At 39.3% G+C, this 15134-nt stretch overlaps 1 protein-coding gene and 1 non-coding gene across 17 annotated transcripts in view; both read left to right on the top strand.

Annotated features, from left to right (window-relative positions):
- The window catches only part of PARD3 (par-3 family cell polarity regulator), a 565900-nt gene that overhangs the window by 246503 nt on the left and 304263 nt on the right, over positions 1-15134 (top strand). For all 16 annotated transcript variants that reach the window (XM_069458878.1, XM_069458879.1, XM_069458877.1 and 13 more), the window contains exon 4: positions 9860-10038. In XM_069458878.1, coding sequence (XP_069314979.1) covers positions 9860-10038 — 179 coding nt within the window. The remainder of the gene's footprint in view (positions 1-9859; positions 10039-15134) is intronic.
- On the top strand, positions 9170-9275 carry LOC138375428 (U6 spliceosomal RNA). Its single transcript, XR_011231502.1, has one exon. It is a non-coding gene; the product is annotated as a U6 spliceosomal RNA (small nuclear RNA).

The raw sequence follows: 15134 nt of genomic DNA, 5'->3' as shown, positions 1-15134 counted from the left end.
AGTTTATCAACAGTATTTGAAACAGCGGATTCTTTGTCTTTTTTTTTTCCCAGCAGAAAACCCACCCCTTTTTAAAAAAAATGTAAATTATTTGAGGCCATCTAATATCTTTAATTGTTTCTTCTTTGCTAAAAAGATTGGTCTTTTAATACTTGAGACAATGAGTGTGCAAAGGATGGAGCCAGGTGGAAGTCTCACTCGTTCATCTCCTTTATACAGCAGAACCTTCTCAGACATTTCCTGCCTGCCCTTTGCTGGGCTGGGAGTTGGGGACAGAATCACAGAATTTAATGAGAGAGGCAGATGAGAAAGTAGCAGTTCTAACCAGTGACATTAAGATAAAAATGATTTTCCTTATGCTGGAGGAACCTCTTAGACTTCTCAGAGAGGGCAAAGCCCCCCCCCCCCCCCAGGCTGACCTTTGAAGGGTGCAGAGGGGAAGGTCGGCGGGGAGCCTGGAGGAGTCTGTGGCCTTCTGGTAGCTTCAGAGTGTTCTGGCTGCGTCTGAGCAGAAGCATGGAGAGTGCGGTTCAGATCACTGGAGGACTCGAAGGATACCGCGGCCCAACCAGACCTAGAGTTCTGTCATGACATCTGACTTTGGGTTTAGGAACGTTGTTATGGGTGCTTTCAGGAAGGATGCGTTGGAGAGGGCCAGGACTGGAGGGATGGCATAAATCGAGCTGAAAAGTGATGGGAGCCCATGGCCCTCAGTATGAAGTCCAAATTTTTTTTTATCACAGCTGAAAAATTTTATTTTAAGCATGACATAGTCCTGCTGCTCAGAGTCTCAGAGTGGCGCCAGTCAGACCAGCAGCACTGATGTCACTAGGAAATTGAAATGCAGAATTTCATATCCTGCCCACCCAACACCTCCTGAATCTCTTCAGCGGGATCCCTGGGTGGCTTGTGCGCACATTGACGTTTCAGAATCTCTGACTCAGAGGACCCCGGGTTGCCCCATCCATGGCTGCCTTGCCTGTTGCCCCATTCTGGAGGGACATGGTTAACCCTACGGTGCAGCCGTCCTGATTTTCTCGCGGTTTGGTTAATTCTCTTGAATTTCCACGTCTGGCCTTTGCCACCGCAGTCTTCTCTGCTCACATGCTCTCTTCCTTCCTCCCCCGCCCATCCCACTGGCCCAAGCACCACCGTCATCGCCCCGAAGCAAAACCTAAAGAGACAAACCTGAAAACTTCATCTTTGATGTCTTACTCGTTCGCTTCTTCGTGGCTTCGGCATGTGTTTGTTGAGGGCCGGGGCTCTGGCGATGATGATGATGATGATGATGATGAAGATGATGATGGGAGGCAGATCCTACAGGCTGTGGTGGCAGTGGGTCAAACGGAACGGTAGGAACAGGCAGGCTGTGGGGGGGGGGGGCTCATGTGAAAGTGGTCCCAGGCTTTTTCTGTAAGAGTGGTGTCACGCAGGCAGGTATGACAGGATACTAGGTAACATTTAGCTGTCCCTTCTCTCTTGAACTGTCTGCTAGAGCCCTTAAAGAAGGTGCCGCTTATGGTTGTTCCTGCAGTGCCCCGTTCGTCTGAAGCACTATGAACACACTGTGCGCGGCGGGGTCATCTGTCTGCCTTGTCCAGGGCGCTGCAGACTTCACGACGGCAGAGACCGGGTCTGTGCTGTATACGGTGAGGTCCCAGGGGACATGGTGCTCAAAACTGTGCGTTGGTAAAGCGAGGGGGGTTATGGTGTTCTTGGTTTAAAAAAAAAAAAAACTTATTTGAGTAGTGGGGAAGAGCAAATGAAGCGTCCAACTCCTCTGTCTCACAGAGGGAGGATTGCCCGTGAAGGACAGAAAAAGCAAAGGAACAGTTTCTGGAGAGGAACCTGGCAGAGGGGGTGGTGTTAGTTCCCTTTTTAAGATTTATAGGTCATTTATTCATTCAGCAAATATTTATTGAGGAAAGTACAGTCGATCCTCATTATTTGTGAATTCCATATTTGCGATCTTGCCTACTTGCTAAAATTTATTTGTAACTCCAAAATCAATACTTGGGTGCCTTTTTGGTCATTCATGAACACATACAGAGCGGAAAACCATTTGAGTCACCTTACATGTGTGTTCCTGGTTGAGGTCGAACTCAGTGACACTCTGCCGCCTTGCTCTAGTCCCCACATTGTAAACAAGCGTCTTTTTCATGGTCTATTTAGTGCCATGTTTTCATGCTTTTGTGCTTTTTGTTGGTGATTTTGCTATTGAATATCCCCCAACCACACTGCCGAAGCGTTGTCTAGTGTACCTAAATGCACAGTCTGGGATGTGCCTTGCTGAGAGAACACGTGTTAGATAAGCTTCATTCGGGCGTGAGTTACAGTCCTGTCGGCCGTGCGTTTAAAGTTAATGGATCAATGATACGTATTAACTAGGGTGTGTTTAAACAGAAGCACACACACAGCAAGGCTGTGTGTTGCATGGTGGACGGAGACAAGGTTGCGATCGGAGGCTCTGCCTAGTCCTGCAGTTGCCCTTGGAATAGTGGTTGAGCATTTGCTGATTCAGTGTTTGTGGCCACTTGATAGAACGTAATGATTGTACATAATGTGGATCAACTGTATTTACTCAGGATGACACGGTGAGGAAGCAAGACACCGTCTCTGCCCTTGTGGCTCTTGCTTCGTGGTTGGGGCTCTCGGCCGTGTGGGAATAGATGAATCGTGCCTGTATTACTCAACACCCATCTATGGGGAAAACAACATTATCAGAGACAGCAACATAAGCCTCCCTGTTTCTTTCTGTTCTTTCCCATCCCCAAATGTTTTGTTCATTTTGTTTTAGATTTGATTAAATACCTTGATGAATTATCCCTGTCTTCTTGGCAGAGGTTTATGCATTGCCTTGAGTTGCTAAATACTTTAAAAATCGCTTGCAGAAGGAAGGAAGAGAGGCATTGGACAAGGCAATGAGGAGAAGGGATATTGAACAGTTAAAAATGTATATATCTGCTCTTTGGTATTTGCTCTAACTTATTATTAGATTTACCATTTCTTCCACTTATTTAAAAGACACCTTACCGAGAGAGAGACATCAATATTTACAGGGCATTAGTGCCATAGAGAATTTCAGATCTCGTGATGAGGGTTTATTGCTGTTTTATCCGCTCTTCAAAGCAACATACACATCAAACAGCCTCCACCATCCTGCTGGACCTGGTGACATCGCACCAGTTGCTGTCTGCTTCATCCAGCAGCTTAATTATTGAAGATCCTCATCTTTGAATTTGCTTTTTAATATTTCAGAGGATATACTTTGACAACCTATATATTAAATAAATCAGAAGATTACGAGGCTAGAAAGTTGTATTTTCATATTTTTGAATGCCTCAGTCTTCTCTGGGGATGAGGAATTGCAATAATCGTGGCCTTAAATGAGAAGCTCCTGTTATTTCCAATTCCTGTAACAGACACAAATTACATCAGATTATTAGTAAAGCTGAAGTAGGCTGTGGGCCCCAGAAACATGGAGCAAAGCACAGGTCAGAAGTCTACATTCATATTTTATTCCTGTGAGGCCAAGGCAAAATTACATTCTTTATGCAATATTGTGTCTTGTCAGGACAGGGAGAGGCGGGAACCTCTGAGATGAATCAGGCGGTTGTGTTTCATGATTCATTTTGTTGATAAGGCCAGATGTTTATAGGAATCTCTTTCCTTGAAATCAGGTTCAACTCCTAAAAGACCTCATGCCGTTTGCAGGCGCTTTGCACAATTCCCTGCAACTCCTATGTATTTTCATTTTCTTCTGCTGCTTAGTAATACTTCAGCCTGTTTAGAGGTACCTTGATAATGCCTGCTGATACTGCTTTGAAATGCTTTTATATTTTTCCCAATACATTTTTCATAAATCGTTGTGAGTTCTGTTAGGATGAGGTTTGGTGGATGATCACTGGCGAGGTGTGTATGAACACAAATGGAATCGCATATTTTTAGCATCAAAGGGGTCTTCTAAACCTATTAGCACAGCCTGTAATTTTACAGATTATGGACGGAGGCCCAGAGAGGGGAACCTGGTGCCAGGGTCACAAGTCTTGGCCATCGGTTCTTAGCATGTGGTGTGTGTGTCCTTAGGAGTCACTAAGATGGTCTCAGGGAGGCTGTGAGGGCAAAACTATTTCCAGAGTATTATCAAAACCTGTTGTGTGGTGTTCACTGGGTTGACATCGGCACCAATGGTGCCCAGGCCCTGAGGGGGAAAAATGTAGTTCACTTTGTACAAATCAAGACAGTGGCACCAAATGTATTCTTTATCTCGTAGTTGGGGAAAAAAATAGCCATTTTCACCCACTGTCCTTAATGAAGCAGAAAAAAGGATTACTTAAAACCTGACTCTTGAGTGCACAATTTTTAAACATTTTGTGTGACAAAATATAAGTGAGCCCCAAGCACTTCCGCTACATATGGAAGCTCCTTGGTTGTCTTGAGCGAAACTTTTTTTGCGATGGTTTGAGTTACATGCTGAGGTAGCCATTTTTTCATGGAACTTCATTTTGGTTTGAAAAGAGGACAGAAAAACTGTGGTTATTCAGACATAGGTGTCTGGCAGAGAGATTCTAAGAAATGAATGATGCAAGCCTGTCCGTCTTTCTCGTGAAAATTATGTTTTGGAAAACTTATATCCCGTTGTGAGCATGACTGCTTTCGCAAAACGCGAGGACTTTTCTGATGAAATTGGTAGATGTATTAACATGTAATTTTCTGATACGCAGAAACGTATCAACATTTGGAAGGTTGGCATAACGCAGTAACTAATATTTTCCAAATGACTAATGTTATGGAATTTTTCATGGGTAGACGATCCATTCAAAGTGTGGACAGGCAAGTCGATTTTAGTGTAACAAGTAAAGAAACATTCACATCCATTATTGCGGGTAACCTTTGAGAAACTACCGTTGGTCAAGTTTTGTTGTAGTGTGGAAGAATATCTTGCTATTAAAATATTATTTCCTCTTCTAGTTATGTATTTGTGAAATTCTTTTTCCTTCGTATGCTTTGTCAAATTGAAGCTGATAGAATACAGAAGCAGATACGAGAATCCAGATGTCTTCTGTTAAACAAATGTGAAACACTGTAGCATTTTCCACTAAATATGCTTTGTTCTGTAAAATAGAATTTTCATAAAATTATGTTACTGTGTTAACATGTGATGAGTTTATCATTGTTACTTTGAAATGAATTAACTAAATATTTTTAAAATTTTCTCATTTTTACTTCTCAAATGGCCAGTATCACTAAGCCATAATTCACAGTAAACAAAAACTCTGCGAGGTGCTTAATTTTTAGAGTATGAACAGGTCCTGCGGTGAAAGTTTGGGACCGCTGATGTTAGGCCTGTTTCCTTTCAGGCATATTTTATCGTCTTACCTATTGTACTTCCTTTGTTTAACCAATAGGTTTGTTTTTGGTTTCCTTTTCCTATGTTAACAGTTCTGAAATTCGGAAGCCTGTTATTACAGTGTATGTATATGGTTAATGTTACGTTTCTTCCTCACCCCAAAATGAAATGATGCCGTCAATTAAAATCAGTATATGGCTTCTCAGTGTGTAATTCTACTTCGAAAACAGCAACGTTCTTCCCTTTTACCAAACTGAGACTAACATTTATATCCACAGGTAGCTAGAAATGCAACTTGTTTTTCAATACATTGCTGAATAATAGAACTTATTTCATTATTTGTGATTTAGCACTGGCTTGGGAACCTGAAGTCTTGGCTTGGAAAGGTGTTGTGTGACCCTGTGCTCTTCATGTCATCTCTTTCAGCCTCAACTTACTCATCTGTGTAGTGGGTCATATGTTTTTGCACATAACTAATGTACGGAGTGACTCATTTAAATTAAACAAAGGATTAAGATCCATCTGTGTTAAGGCATTGGTTCTAACACAGTGTTACTACATTGGTGTGCACACGTGCGTGTGTATAAACTGCATTATAAAATGCCCTATAATTTTCATGCAGTCAGAAAACCAAGAAGACAATTATAAACCCATACGATTCCAAATGGACACCATCATTGCGAGAGATGATGTCTCGCTGAGTCTAAATCTTAGGCAGCATGAAGACAGAACCGCCCCGGGGTGGCAGGGAGGTATCTGCCTTTGGAGCTGGTTAGGCTGTTTTCCAAGTGTAAGAAAACCTTGGTTTTGACATCATAATGATGTCATTTGACATTCCCTTGGTGAGAACTTCTTTGATTGGGTTCTGTTCTTTTCTCATCAGCCTGGTAATCTAGGACCTTCCTGAATTTGGCAGCAGACACAATGTGAAAACATAGGGCCTGAAATTGCATGGCGGTACTCAGTTACAAGGTAGCACAAATAAAAGATCCAGACTGTATTTATATTAATTTCTTTCAACAATATCACTACAATGAAAACAAAAAGTTTAATGTGGGGAGGACTCACGGGAAGGGCTGCATGATCAAGTGTCCCTGAGGCATTCTTCACAGTGCTGAGACTGTGCCCGCCACCCACCTGGAAGAGACTAACCACAGCATCTGCCGTCCCCTCTGCAACCTACCTCGTCTCTAATGCCCTCCCTTTCCCCGCATCCGCCTTTTATCTAGAGAATTACAGATAGATGCTAATACATACAGATATAAAAAATGCTAGTTATTTTTGTCTGTGGCAGACTAACAGATTAACGCAGTGTTCGTGGCTAGTCAGAAGGAGGGGGGTCCTAATTATTTAATCGAAATCATGTATGCAGTGTAGCCTCCTGAGGATATTTTCAAACACAAGCAGAGTAAGCTGTTTTATTGTGGCCTAGTCAATTCAGTGAAATCATACAGTCCTTGGATTTATTTTGGGGTTGAAATATATTTTTATGTGGATCTTTTATTATAGACAGTGAGCACTGCTTTGGTCCATAAGTCTGTACCGTTTTTTTTTTTTTTAAACACATTAACTCCATGTGAGTTGGATTTAACTCATGCTAGTTTTGGGTCCAGGGCCTCGTGAAGCATATGGAACTCATACGTCTCTTCACCTTGGGAGCCGTGTGGCGTGCAGGCCCCTCACGCTGCCTTGCTGTAGCATATGTGTTACGTGTTGGGTGGTCCCCTGGGCAAAACCCTGCAGTTCGTGAAAATCTTAACTTGTTGATATTGTTACAATTAATATTGACAGTTTAATTGCATATAACTCACATACAGAAAACAATAAATAAATCTTTCATTACATTAGAAAGGATCATTTTGTTTCAAAGTTTTTAGTCTGTTTTTGTAATAAAACACTGTGGCTCTAAGGAAGAAAACATTTTTTCTTCTAGGGTGGCAGTCAACGTGTTAAAGATCTTTTCTTGTGAACTAATAGTGTTTCTTTTAGACTTACACACACACACACACACACACACACACACACACTCTGAGAGATCGAGGTATACAGAGCTGCTTAACAAGTGAATAATTAACACCCCTGTAAGTGAAAAGTAACACAACCCATATCTAAGTAACAGTATCGTGTTTGTCTAGAAGGATTTTAGTCTCCTCCTGCCCTCCCCATTTTGTTACTTTTCTGCTTAGATTTTTTATTTGATGATTCTTGGAATAATTTCCTCTTCGTAGAGAACTTCGCTTATAATAAGAGCATTGAGATTAACACACGTAGATTCTTACATGTGTATTTTTGTGCACTTGTTTTGAGACTGACTGTGTAGTTCTTATGGGTGTTTATTTTTTGGGTGCAAATTATAAGCAGCAAGGGCTGTCACAGGTATTTGCACACACTAAAACCCGGAAATTATCTTCTATAATTTTCATGTACGTGTTTCTCCCAGCAAATTAAGATAACCACCAACAATATTAAATTAAATGTTGGACATATTTTCTTCCTCCGTTAGTGTTGCTCAGACTGAGTTACTGTTATCAAATTTTCATGATGTAGAAGTAAATGTTAAATGCAATATTGCTATGATTCATACGCTTCTGTTTTCTCTGGTTATTTTTAATTTGCTTTACCATTTTGGAGACTATTGCATTGACAATGGTTTAAACATGGCCTTTGATGTATATAAATGGCCTGTCTTGATTATCCTCAAATATCTATGTATCCACACTATTGGCCAATGCAACAGTGTTTCAAAAATGTTTCTTAGTTTTGAATGAGATGCCATCCTGGGCAACGTATTGAGAACTGGACATACTGAGACCCTATCCCTACCAAAAAAAAGAAAAGAAATTAAAAATAGCCAGGCGTGAGGGTGTGCCCCTGTCATCTGCTATAGCTACTTGCTAGACTAAGGTGAGAAGATTGCTTGAACTTAGGAGTTGGAGGCTGCAGTGAGCTATAATTGTGCCCCTGCATTCCAACCTGTGTGACAGAGCCAAACCCTGTCTCTCTTTTTTTTTTTTTTTTTTAAAGTTTCTCGTCGAATACATAAGTTTACTACTTCATGGTTAAGACTGTTTTGTTAGAAGCTTTTAAATAAGTATTTTACTTCCATCCTAGTTTTTACAAACAGATTATTCTAAACATAATTTAACCTAAATTTTATATCGCAACGTTTATTATGTTTTTGAGTGATTTCAGTTGCTGCGTGGGACTTTGGGTACTAACTGTTGCAGACTCATGTACTTCTCATCTCTCTGCTTCTTGCAGTTCTGTTTCTTTTCTGCTGTAACAATGATCATATCTGCCAGGATGTTCTCAGTGCTGCTGATACAAATGTTTGGCTGAGTTTCTTATTGATTTTGTTATAGCAATTGCAAGCAAACTCTTCTTCTGTGTGAATACAGTTGCTAAAATATACTGCCTTTCATGTAATTGTATATGTGAGTATATGGCAAAAACTGCCTGTATATTAACATACAACTTCCACGATTTTCTCTATCTTGAGGATAAGGCATATGATTGGACTGTACGTTTTCTGATAATACTTTATTGAGCAAAAGAAACATTTTATTCAATAAAATTATTTAATACACTAGCCAAACATTGTCTAGACTCTGTGGGTTTTTTTGGCATGTGTTGAAGAGATTTTTTTATTGATACATAATTGTACATATTTATGAGTGCTTGTGATATTTTGATGCATGCATACAATGTGAAATGATCAAGTGAGGGTAATTAGGATATCCATCACCTCAAACACTTATCATTTCTTCGTGCTGGAAGCATTTCAGGTCATCTTCTAGCTGTTTTGAAAATATACAACAAGTGCTCGCTTCGGCAGCACATATACTAAAATTGGAACGATACAGAGAAGATTAGCATGGCCCTGCGCAAGGATGACACGCAAATTCGTGAAGCGTTCCATATTTAAAAAAAAAAAATACAACAAATTACTGTTAAGTGTATAGATTCTGTATTTTTAATCTAGCAAATGTGGTTAAAAGGTGAAATTTATTTAGTTGCTTAGATTTATTTCTTACGAAATGTATGATTGCTTATTTGGAAATAGTGGGATAATATTAAATATTAGCAGTAATAGTTGTTACTGTCTACTGAGTATATTACTATGTGTCAGGCCCTGTTTAAAGCACTTTATATCCTCACATTACCCTGATGAAAGATGTACTATTTCATTGTCACGTGAGTTGGAAGGAACTAGAGGCCAGGAGAATGGTTAGGCAACTTGGCCGGAGCCACACAGGTGACAAGCTGTGAGGCTGGAACACAAGCCCAGGCGTTCTAGCTGGGAACCGACACTTCACCAGGTAGGTCTCTTTCACCAGAAAGCTTTGTAAAGGAACGAATGGAATTTCTGTTCAGAATGCTCACCCATTAAGTCTCTTTTTAAAACGTGTTATTCTCTTCATTCCTCTTGGGGATTTAACAGCATTATCCTAACCTGTCGTCTCACACATAAGTATCTTATTTTTAAACAGGGCTTTGTTGTATTTACAGATATGCCTCTTCACGTCCGACGAAGCAGTGACCCAGCTTTAATTGGCCTCTCCACTTCTGTCAGCGATAATAATTTTTCCTCTGAAGAGCCTTCCAGGAAAAACCCCACGCGCTGGTCAACAACAGCCGGCTTCCTCAAGCAGAACCCCGCTGGGAGCCCGAAACCCTGCGACAGGAAGGTAACCGCCTCTCCTGCCATCCACTGTGCCTCCTGTCGTCTTGGTAGCGGTGACGAGTGTCCCTTGTTAGGTAGACCATTCGCTTCTAGGGCATCTTCACTGTGGCCTTTCATGTGTGTATTGTTGACATTGACGTCTAACTGCAGAGAACCTCCCATTTATATCATACTTGAATTTCCTGATAAAATTCAGTGCCCTGCATGGTGTATATTTATTAAATGCATTCATTTTTTTGAATAGATGATATATTCCTATGATTAAAATGGGAAACTTTCAACACGAAGGGTGTACCATATAAAGTCCCTTTCCTACTTTGTGTCCTGGGCACCCCGTTTCTCTGCATAGGCCACCCCTCTGTTGTCTTTTTGTAGGTCCTTGCAGGGACAGTTTACATGTGTGTAAGCAAATGTTCGCACTGGCTCATGAAGGACGTTAGAGAGCTTTTAGCATTATGGACTTTGAAGGGTGATAGTGGACTTGCGGTAATTTATTCTGCCTAGGATATTGATAAGTTTATTAGCTTTTAAGTCTCCCTACAAAATGAAAGAGTGCTGTCTAATCTTAATAATATTTTCTTCCTTGGTTCTAATTTATTTTAGTCCTTGACCTAATTTATTTAGCTAAATAAATAAGCTTTATTTTAGTCTATGTAGTCTATTTTAAAAAAATTTGTTTGTTAATGCTCTTTGTCAGGTATTTCTAACCAGAACCCTTACTGCCCCATTTGATCATACCTCTAACCCGTTACCCATGAGCCGGAAGCTGTGTTTATCATTTTCATTGCCAAATCTATAAAACCAGGTGCTCAGTAAACACCTGTTGAATGAATTAATAAACATTTTTTTCAATGCAGCTGCTAATTTAGCACGGTCAGTATTGAGAAATATGGAAATAATACTCATCACATAATATTAAATGGATATAGCTTGATATTTGCTAAATTTATCCTTTGTATCTGCATAAAAATTCTTATTTTGAATATTTCTTTTGACTGTTTGGATTTGAACAAAACAACTCTTCTTTGTACTAGTTCAAGTAAAAAAAGTACATGGAATATATAAGTATAAATTGAGAAGAATCTACTAGGAAAAAAAATAGAGTATGTTTAGTTTCTGATTTTTTTAAATTATACATTTAAATGTTAGGCTCAATCTCCTAAAATATTTTATTGTTACAGGTTTGATGAGGGACCATGTTGGAGTATCTTCTCATTAAGATTAGCTTGAGATATTAATATTTGAGGACATTATCATGCAGTAGTCACCCAAAGAAGCAGAATCCTGTGTGTGAATAGGACTCCATGACATTGAATTTTTATTCCAAATAGATCTAATTTAATTTACATGGATATTCTACTTCGAATGTATAAACAGGTTAAGTTGGCAGTTTTAAAAAATTTATTTCAGCTAGGTTTTCAACTTCAAGTAGATTGAAGTATACCAGGTCAGAAGTCGTTGGGGCAATCAAGGTGGTTTTTTTAATTCATTCAACATCTTGAGTATGTGAGTCAGTTTCAGTTGCAGCCAACAGAACCTGTTTTTAAACATAAAACTTATTTAGAACATAAAAGGACTTAATAGTAGAATTTGTTTTCACAAAATCATTGGAAGGCCTTGCAGAGCCGGCCCGAGGCTGGGCCTGGAGAACCTTTACAACTTCTGGCCTGCCAGGGAGCTACGCCCTCTGCCAAGGTGAGGAAGGCAGGACTGCAGTCAAAGGACCTGGACTCCTTCGACTGGAGCCTGCCCACGAGATAGTAGCACCCATCTGCAGGTGTGCTCACCTTGCCTCTTGACCCCTGTGAAACTGGAGACGGAACTCGGAAATGCTGCCAAGAACAATAGCCCAGGAAAATTTCCCGTTTCACAACCGCCATTAAAATCTCCGCCTATGGAATCAGAATAGGTGGAATCCAATCTACATGCAGACTCTTACCTCCAGAAGAGTCTGGGAAATGGAGCGTTAGCCTGCCAGCCTCTTCAGCACAGGAAGGTGTGCTAGCAGAGAGCTGAGATGCTCATGCCCGTTAAGCATATCCACCTCACTGACATTGCTTTAAATAATATCTGTCATTGTAGAAAATCTGGGAAACTATTAATAGTAGAGTAGAACAAAATAAAATTACCTGTTAACTCCAAAACCGAGCAACAAGTATGAAAATGTTAGTGAATTCATATATACACACACACACACACGCACGCATGGGCTAGGGTCATGCCATGTTCACCTACTTGCATGTTGATTATTTCTGCATTTTTCTTACAGGTATTTCCCCTGGTATGAATTTGATTACAAAATCTTTTTAATGTATATTCTTTTTTAGGGTATACTCTATTTATCTTTCTCTTACTGTTGGGCATTTATACTCTTCCTACTCTTATCATTTTTTTTAACATTATAAATAGTGTTGTGAGATGTCCTTGAATGTAATATTATTTGTCTTAAAAAAAGTATCACATATTCAACAAGCTTTATTCCTGTATGGAGTAGTATTTAATGTAGCTAAATGCCCACACTTTCCTGTAGGAAAGTCCTTGATCTACATATATATCTGTAGCTGACATCATATTCACATACAACATGCATAAGTGGTAATGTATAACGACTTAGTCTTCTGAATTTTCTTGGGCTTTACTTTTCAAATACTAACTTAATCTTGCTGTCCAAATTTTATGCTGTTTGCATTTTAGTCTGAGAGTTGATATGATTAATTGGTTTCTTATTTTTAGTCATAAAAAGACTTCTCTTTCCAGTATTCAGAAAGGAGGAGAGTATACTTGCTGATCAGATACGAAGCATTACATTTATTTATTTCTGTTGAGTCCATGAGAGCTTCCCTATGCTGGGCAATTTTAAGATGTTACAAATTCTTATTAGTGTGTAGTGGTTTAGGTTTTCTGTATAAAATCATGGGAATAAATTAGGTCAGCATTCAGTCTGTGATTCATTGATCTCTGATGATTACAGTAAGTTAACATTCCTGAATAACTCACTTCCGTAGTTAATTGGCTTACATTGTTTCAAGTTAAATAAGCAAAACAAATAGTTTTAGAATAATGTTACCAATCCATTAAAATCTATTTCTGAGCAGGAATGTTCCATTCTGATATATTAGGAGCGCTACCATGTTGAACTCTCTGTGGTTCAAAACTGCAGATGAGAGATACGGAGTCTTCCTAGTTGAGATCGTGCTAATATCTCACTGCACCATGAAGTGTAGGGGCAACACAGACCCTAATGATACAAAACCGGCTGAGAGCTTGGGGGAGGCCAAGGGTTCTATGGACTTCCGGATTTGTTAAAATTTTTTTGCACTCTTATTTGGAGGTAAAAGGAGTCTTGGCTCTTCTCAATGGTTTTTGGAATATTTACTCATTCCTGTTTCGAGCATTTTGTGGCTGACTGCCTTTTCCAACTGTTGTAGAGAACATTGTGTTCACACTTTGTGTGGAAAATATCTCACCTAGAAGCTGCCTTTTCATTTGTGATTTAATGTGTGGTTAATATTTCATCTTGGGGGGAGAGTCTTTCAATCGGTGTGGATACTGAAATCATTTTGCCACCTCTTTGGTCATCCTTGTTAAGTCAGTGTGGCTGTGAATACAGAGGCCACCTAGTCTGCCGAGAGCATTCGATTCATCCCATCAAGAAAGACATAGAGTCACTTAGCGGAATCAACTTACCATGAAGTGCCAAGGATAACCACTGTTTCACTGTGTCGTCTTTACAAGCCATTGTTTCTTTCTGCTAAATAATGGGAGGTGTTGATTTTCTAAATTGTATTCCTCCCCTGCAAAAAAAAAAAAAAAAAATTAACGTAGATAGATTTAGCATAAAACTGTGTCTTGACAAGTTCCCAAGAGACATTCTTACCTGATCAGGGAAAGGGGAAGTAAGTGATAAAGGGAACATACTGCATTGGCATCATTAGCTTTTTTTTTTTTTCCCTTTCCTTTTCTAAATTTCTTACAGACTTTGGAATGTTTCTTACCCCCTGGGTTTACTATTTCTGTTTGATTTAGTTGCTTGGTATGTTTGGTATCTTTCCAATACCCCTGATACATGCAACCTCCTGGAGAGATGCTTTCTTAATTATGTCTTTGTCATCTCTCTTTTCTTTCTATTAAAAGTGTGAGATCTGTCTTGTAAGTTTAGAAAATTATTTTTATAGAGCTTTTTTTTTTTTTTTTTGTGGTACATTTCAAGGTTTTCAAAACAATTTTCTTTTCCTGATATTACTAGTTGCTCTTCACTTATAAAGTAATGCAGGGTAGATATTAATAGTAGCAGGTCTGTACAGTCAGCCCTCTGTGTCAGTGGGTTCCTCTTCTGTGGATTTAGTTTTTTTTTTTTTAATAATAAAAAAAAAGACGGTTTACCCAATGTAGACAGACTTTTTTTGTTATTGTCATTATTACCTAAACAATACAGTAACAACTATTTATATAGCATTTACATTGTATTAGGTATTGTAAGTAATTTAGAGATGATTTAAACTAGAGGATGTGTGTAGGTTATGTGTAAATGCTACACCATTCTATGTAAGGGACTTGAGCATCTGTGGATTTGGGGATCTGCAGGGTTTCCTGGAACCAGTGCCCCGTGGATACCAGGGATGACTGTAATTTGAAATCTTGAAGATTAGTAGTGACATTTTGGCACATTAACTTCAGGACTTCGGTAAAGCATAGCTCCACACAGATGTTGGCTGGTCCTGTTCCCACTGGGGAATCACTCAACAAGTATTGTTTAATTTCCTGCCATTTTTCCTAATTTCTGTTGTATTGAGAGAATTTTCCCATGTCTTATAAATATTGATAGCTTGCATAATGTTCTGTTACGTACTGATTTTTTTTTATAGCTGGTGTTTATCAACTTGGTAGTTTCTCTGTCGTTTGACATTTATATTTTTGCCAACTTTGTTTGCTCTTACAAGTAACCTTTAGAAGTATCCTTCAGAGACTAGCCTTATATGTCAATTTATGTTGACATCTCCGATTATTTTCTTAGTCTAGATTCCTCAAGTAGATTTATTTGATCAAGGAGATGAACATTTTACAAGCCATTGGTAATTGTGTCACATAAATTCATGAACA

Source organism: Eulemur rufifrons, chromosome 25, assembly GCF_041146395.1.
Source record: "Eulemur rufifrons isolate Redbay chromosome 25, OSU_ERuf_1, whole genome shotgun sequence".
In the NCBI taxonomy this organism is placed as follows: domain Eukaryota; kingdom Metazoa; phylum Chordata; class Mammalia; order Primates; family Lemuridae; genus Eulemur; species Eulemur rufifrons.
The sequence above is the reverse complement of the archived record's forward strand: the minus strand, read 5'-3'. Positions and strand labels throughout refer to the sequence as shown.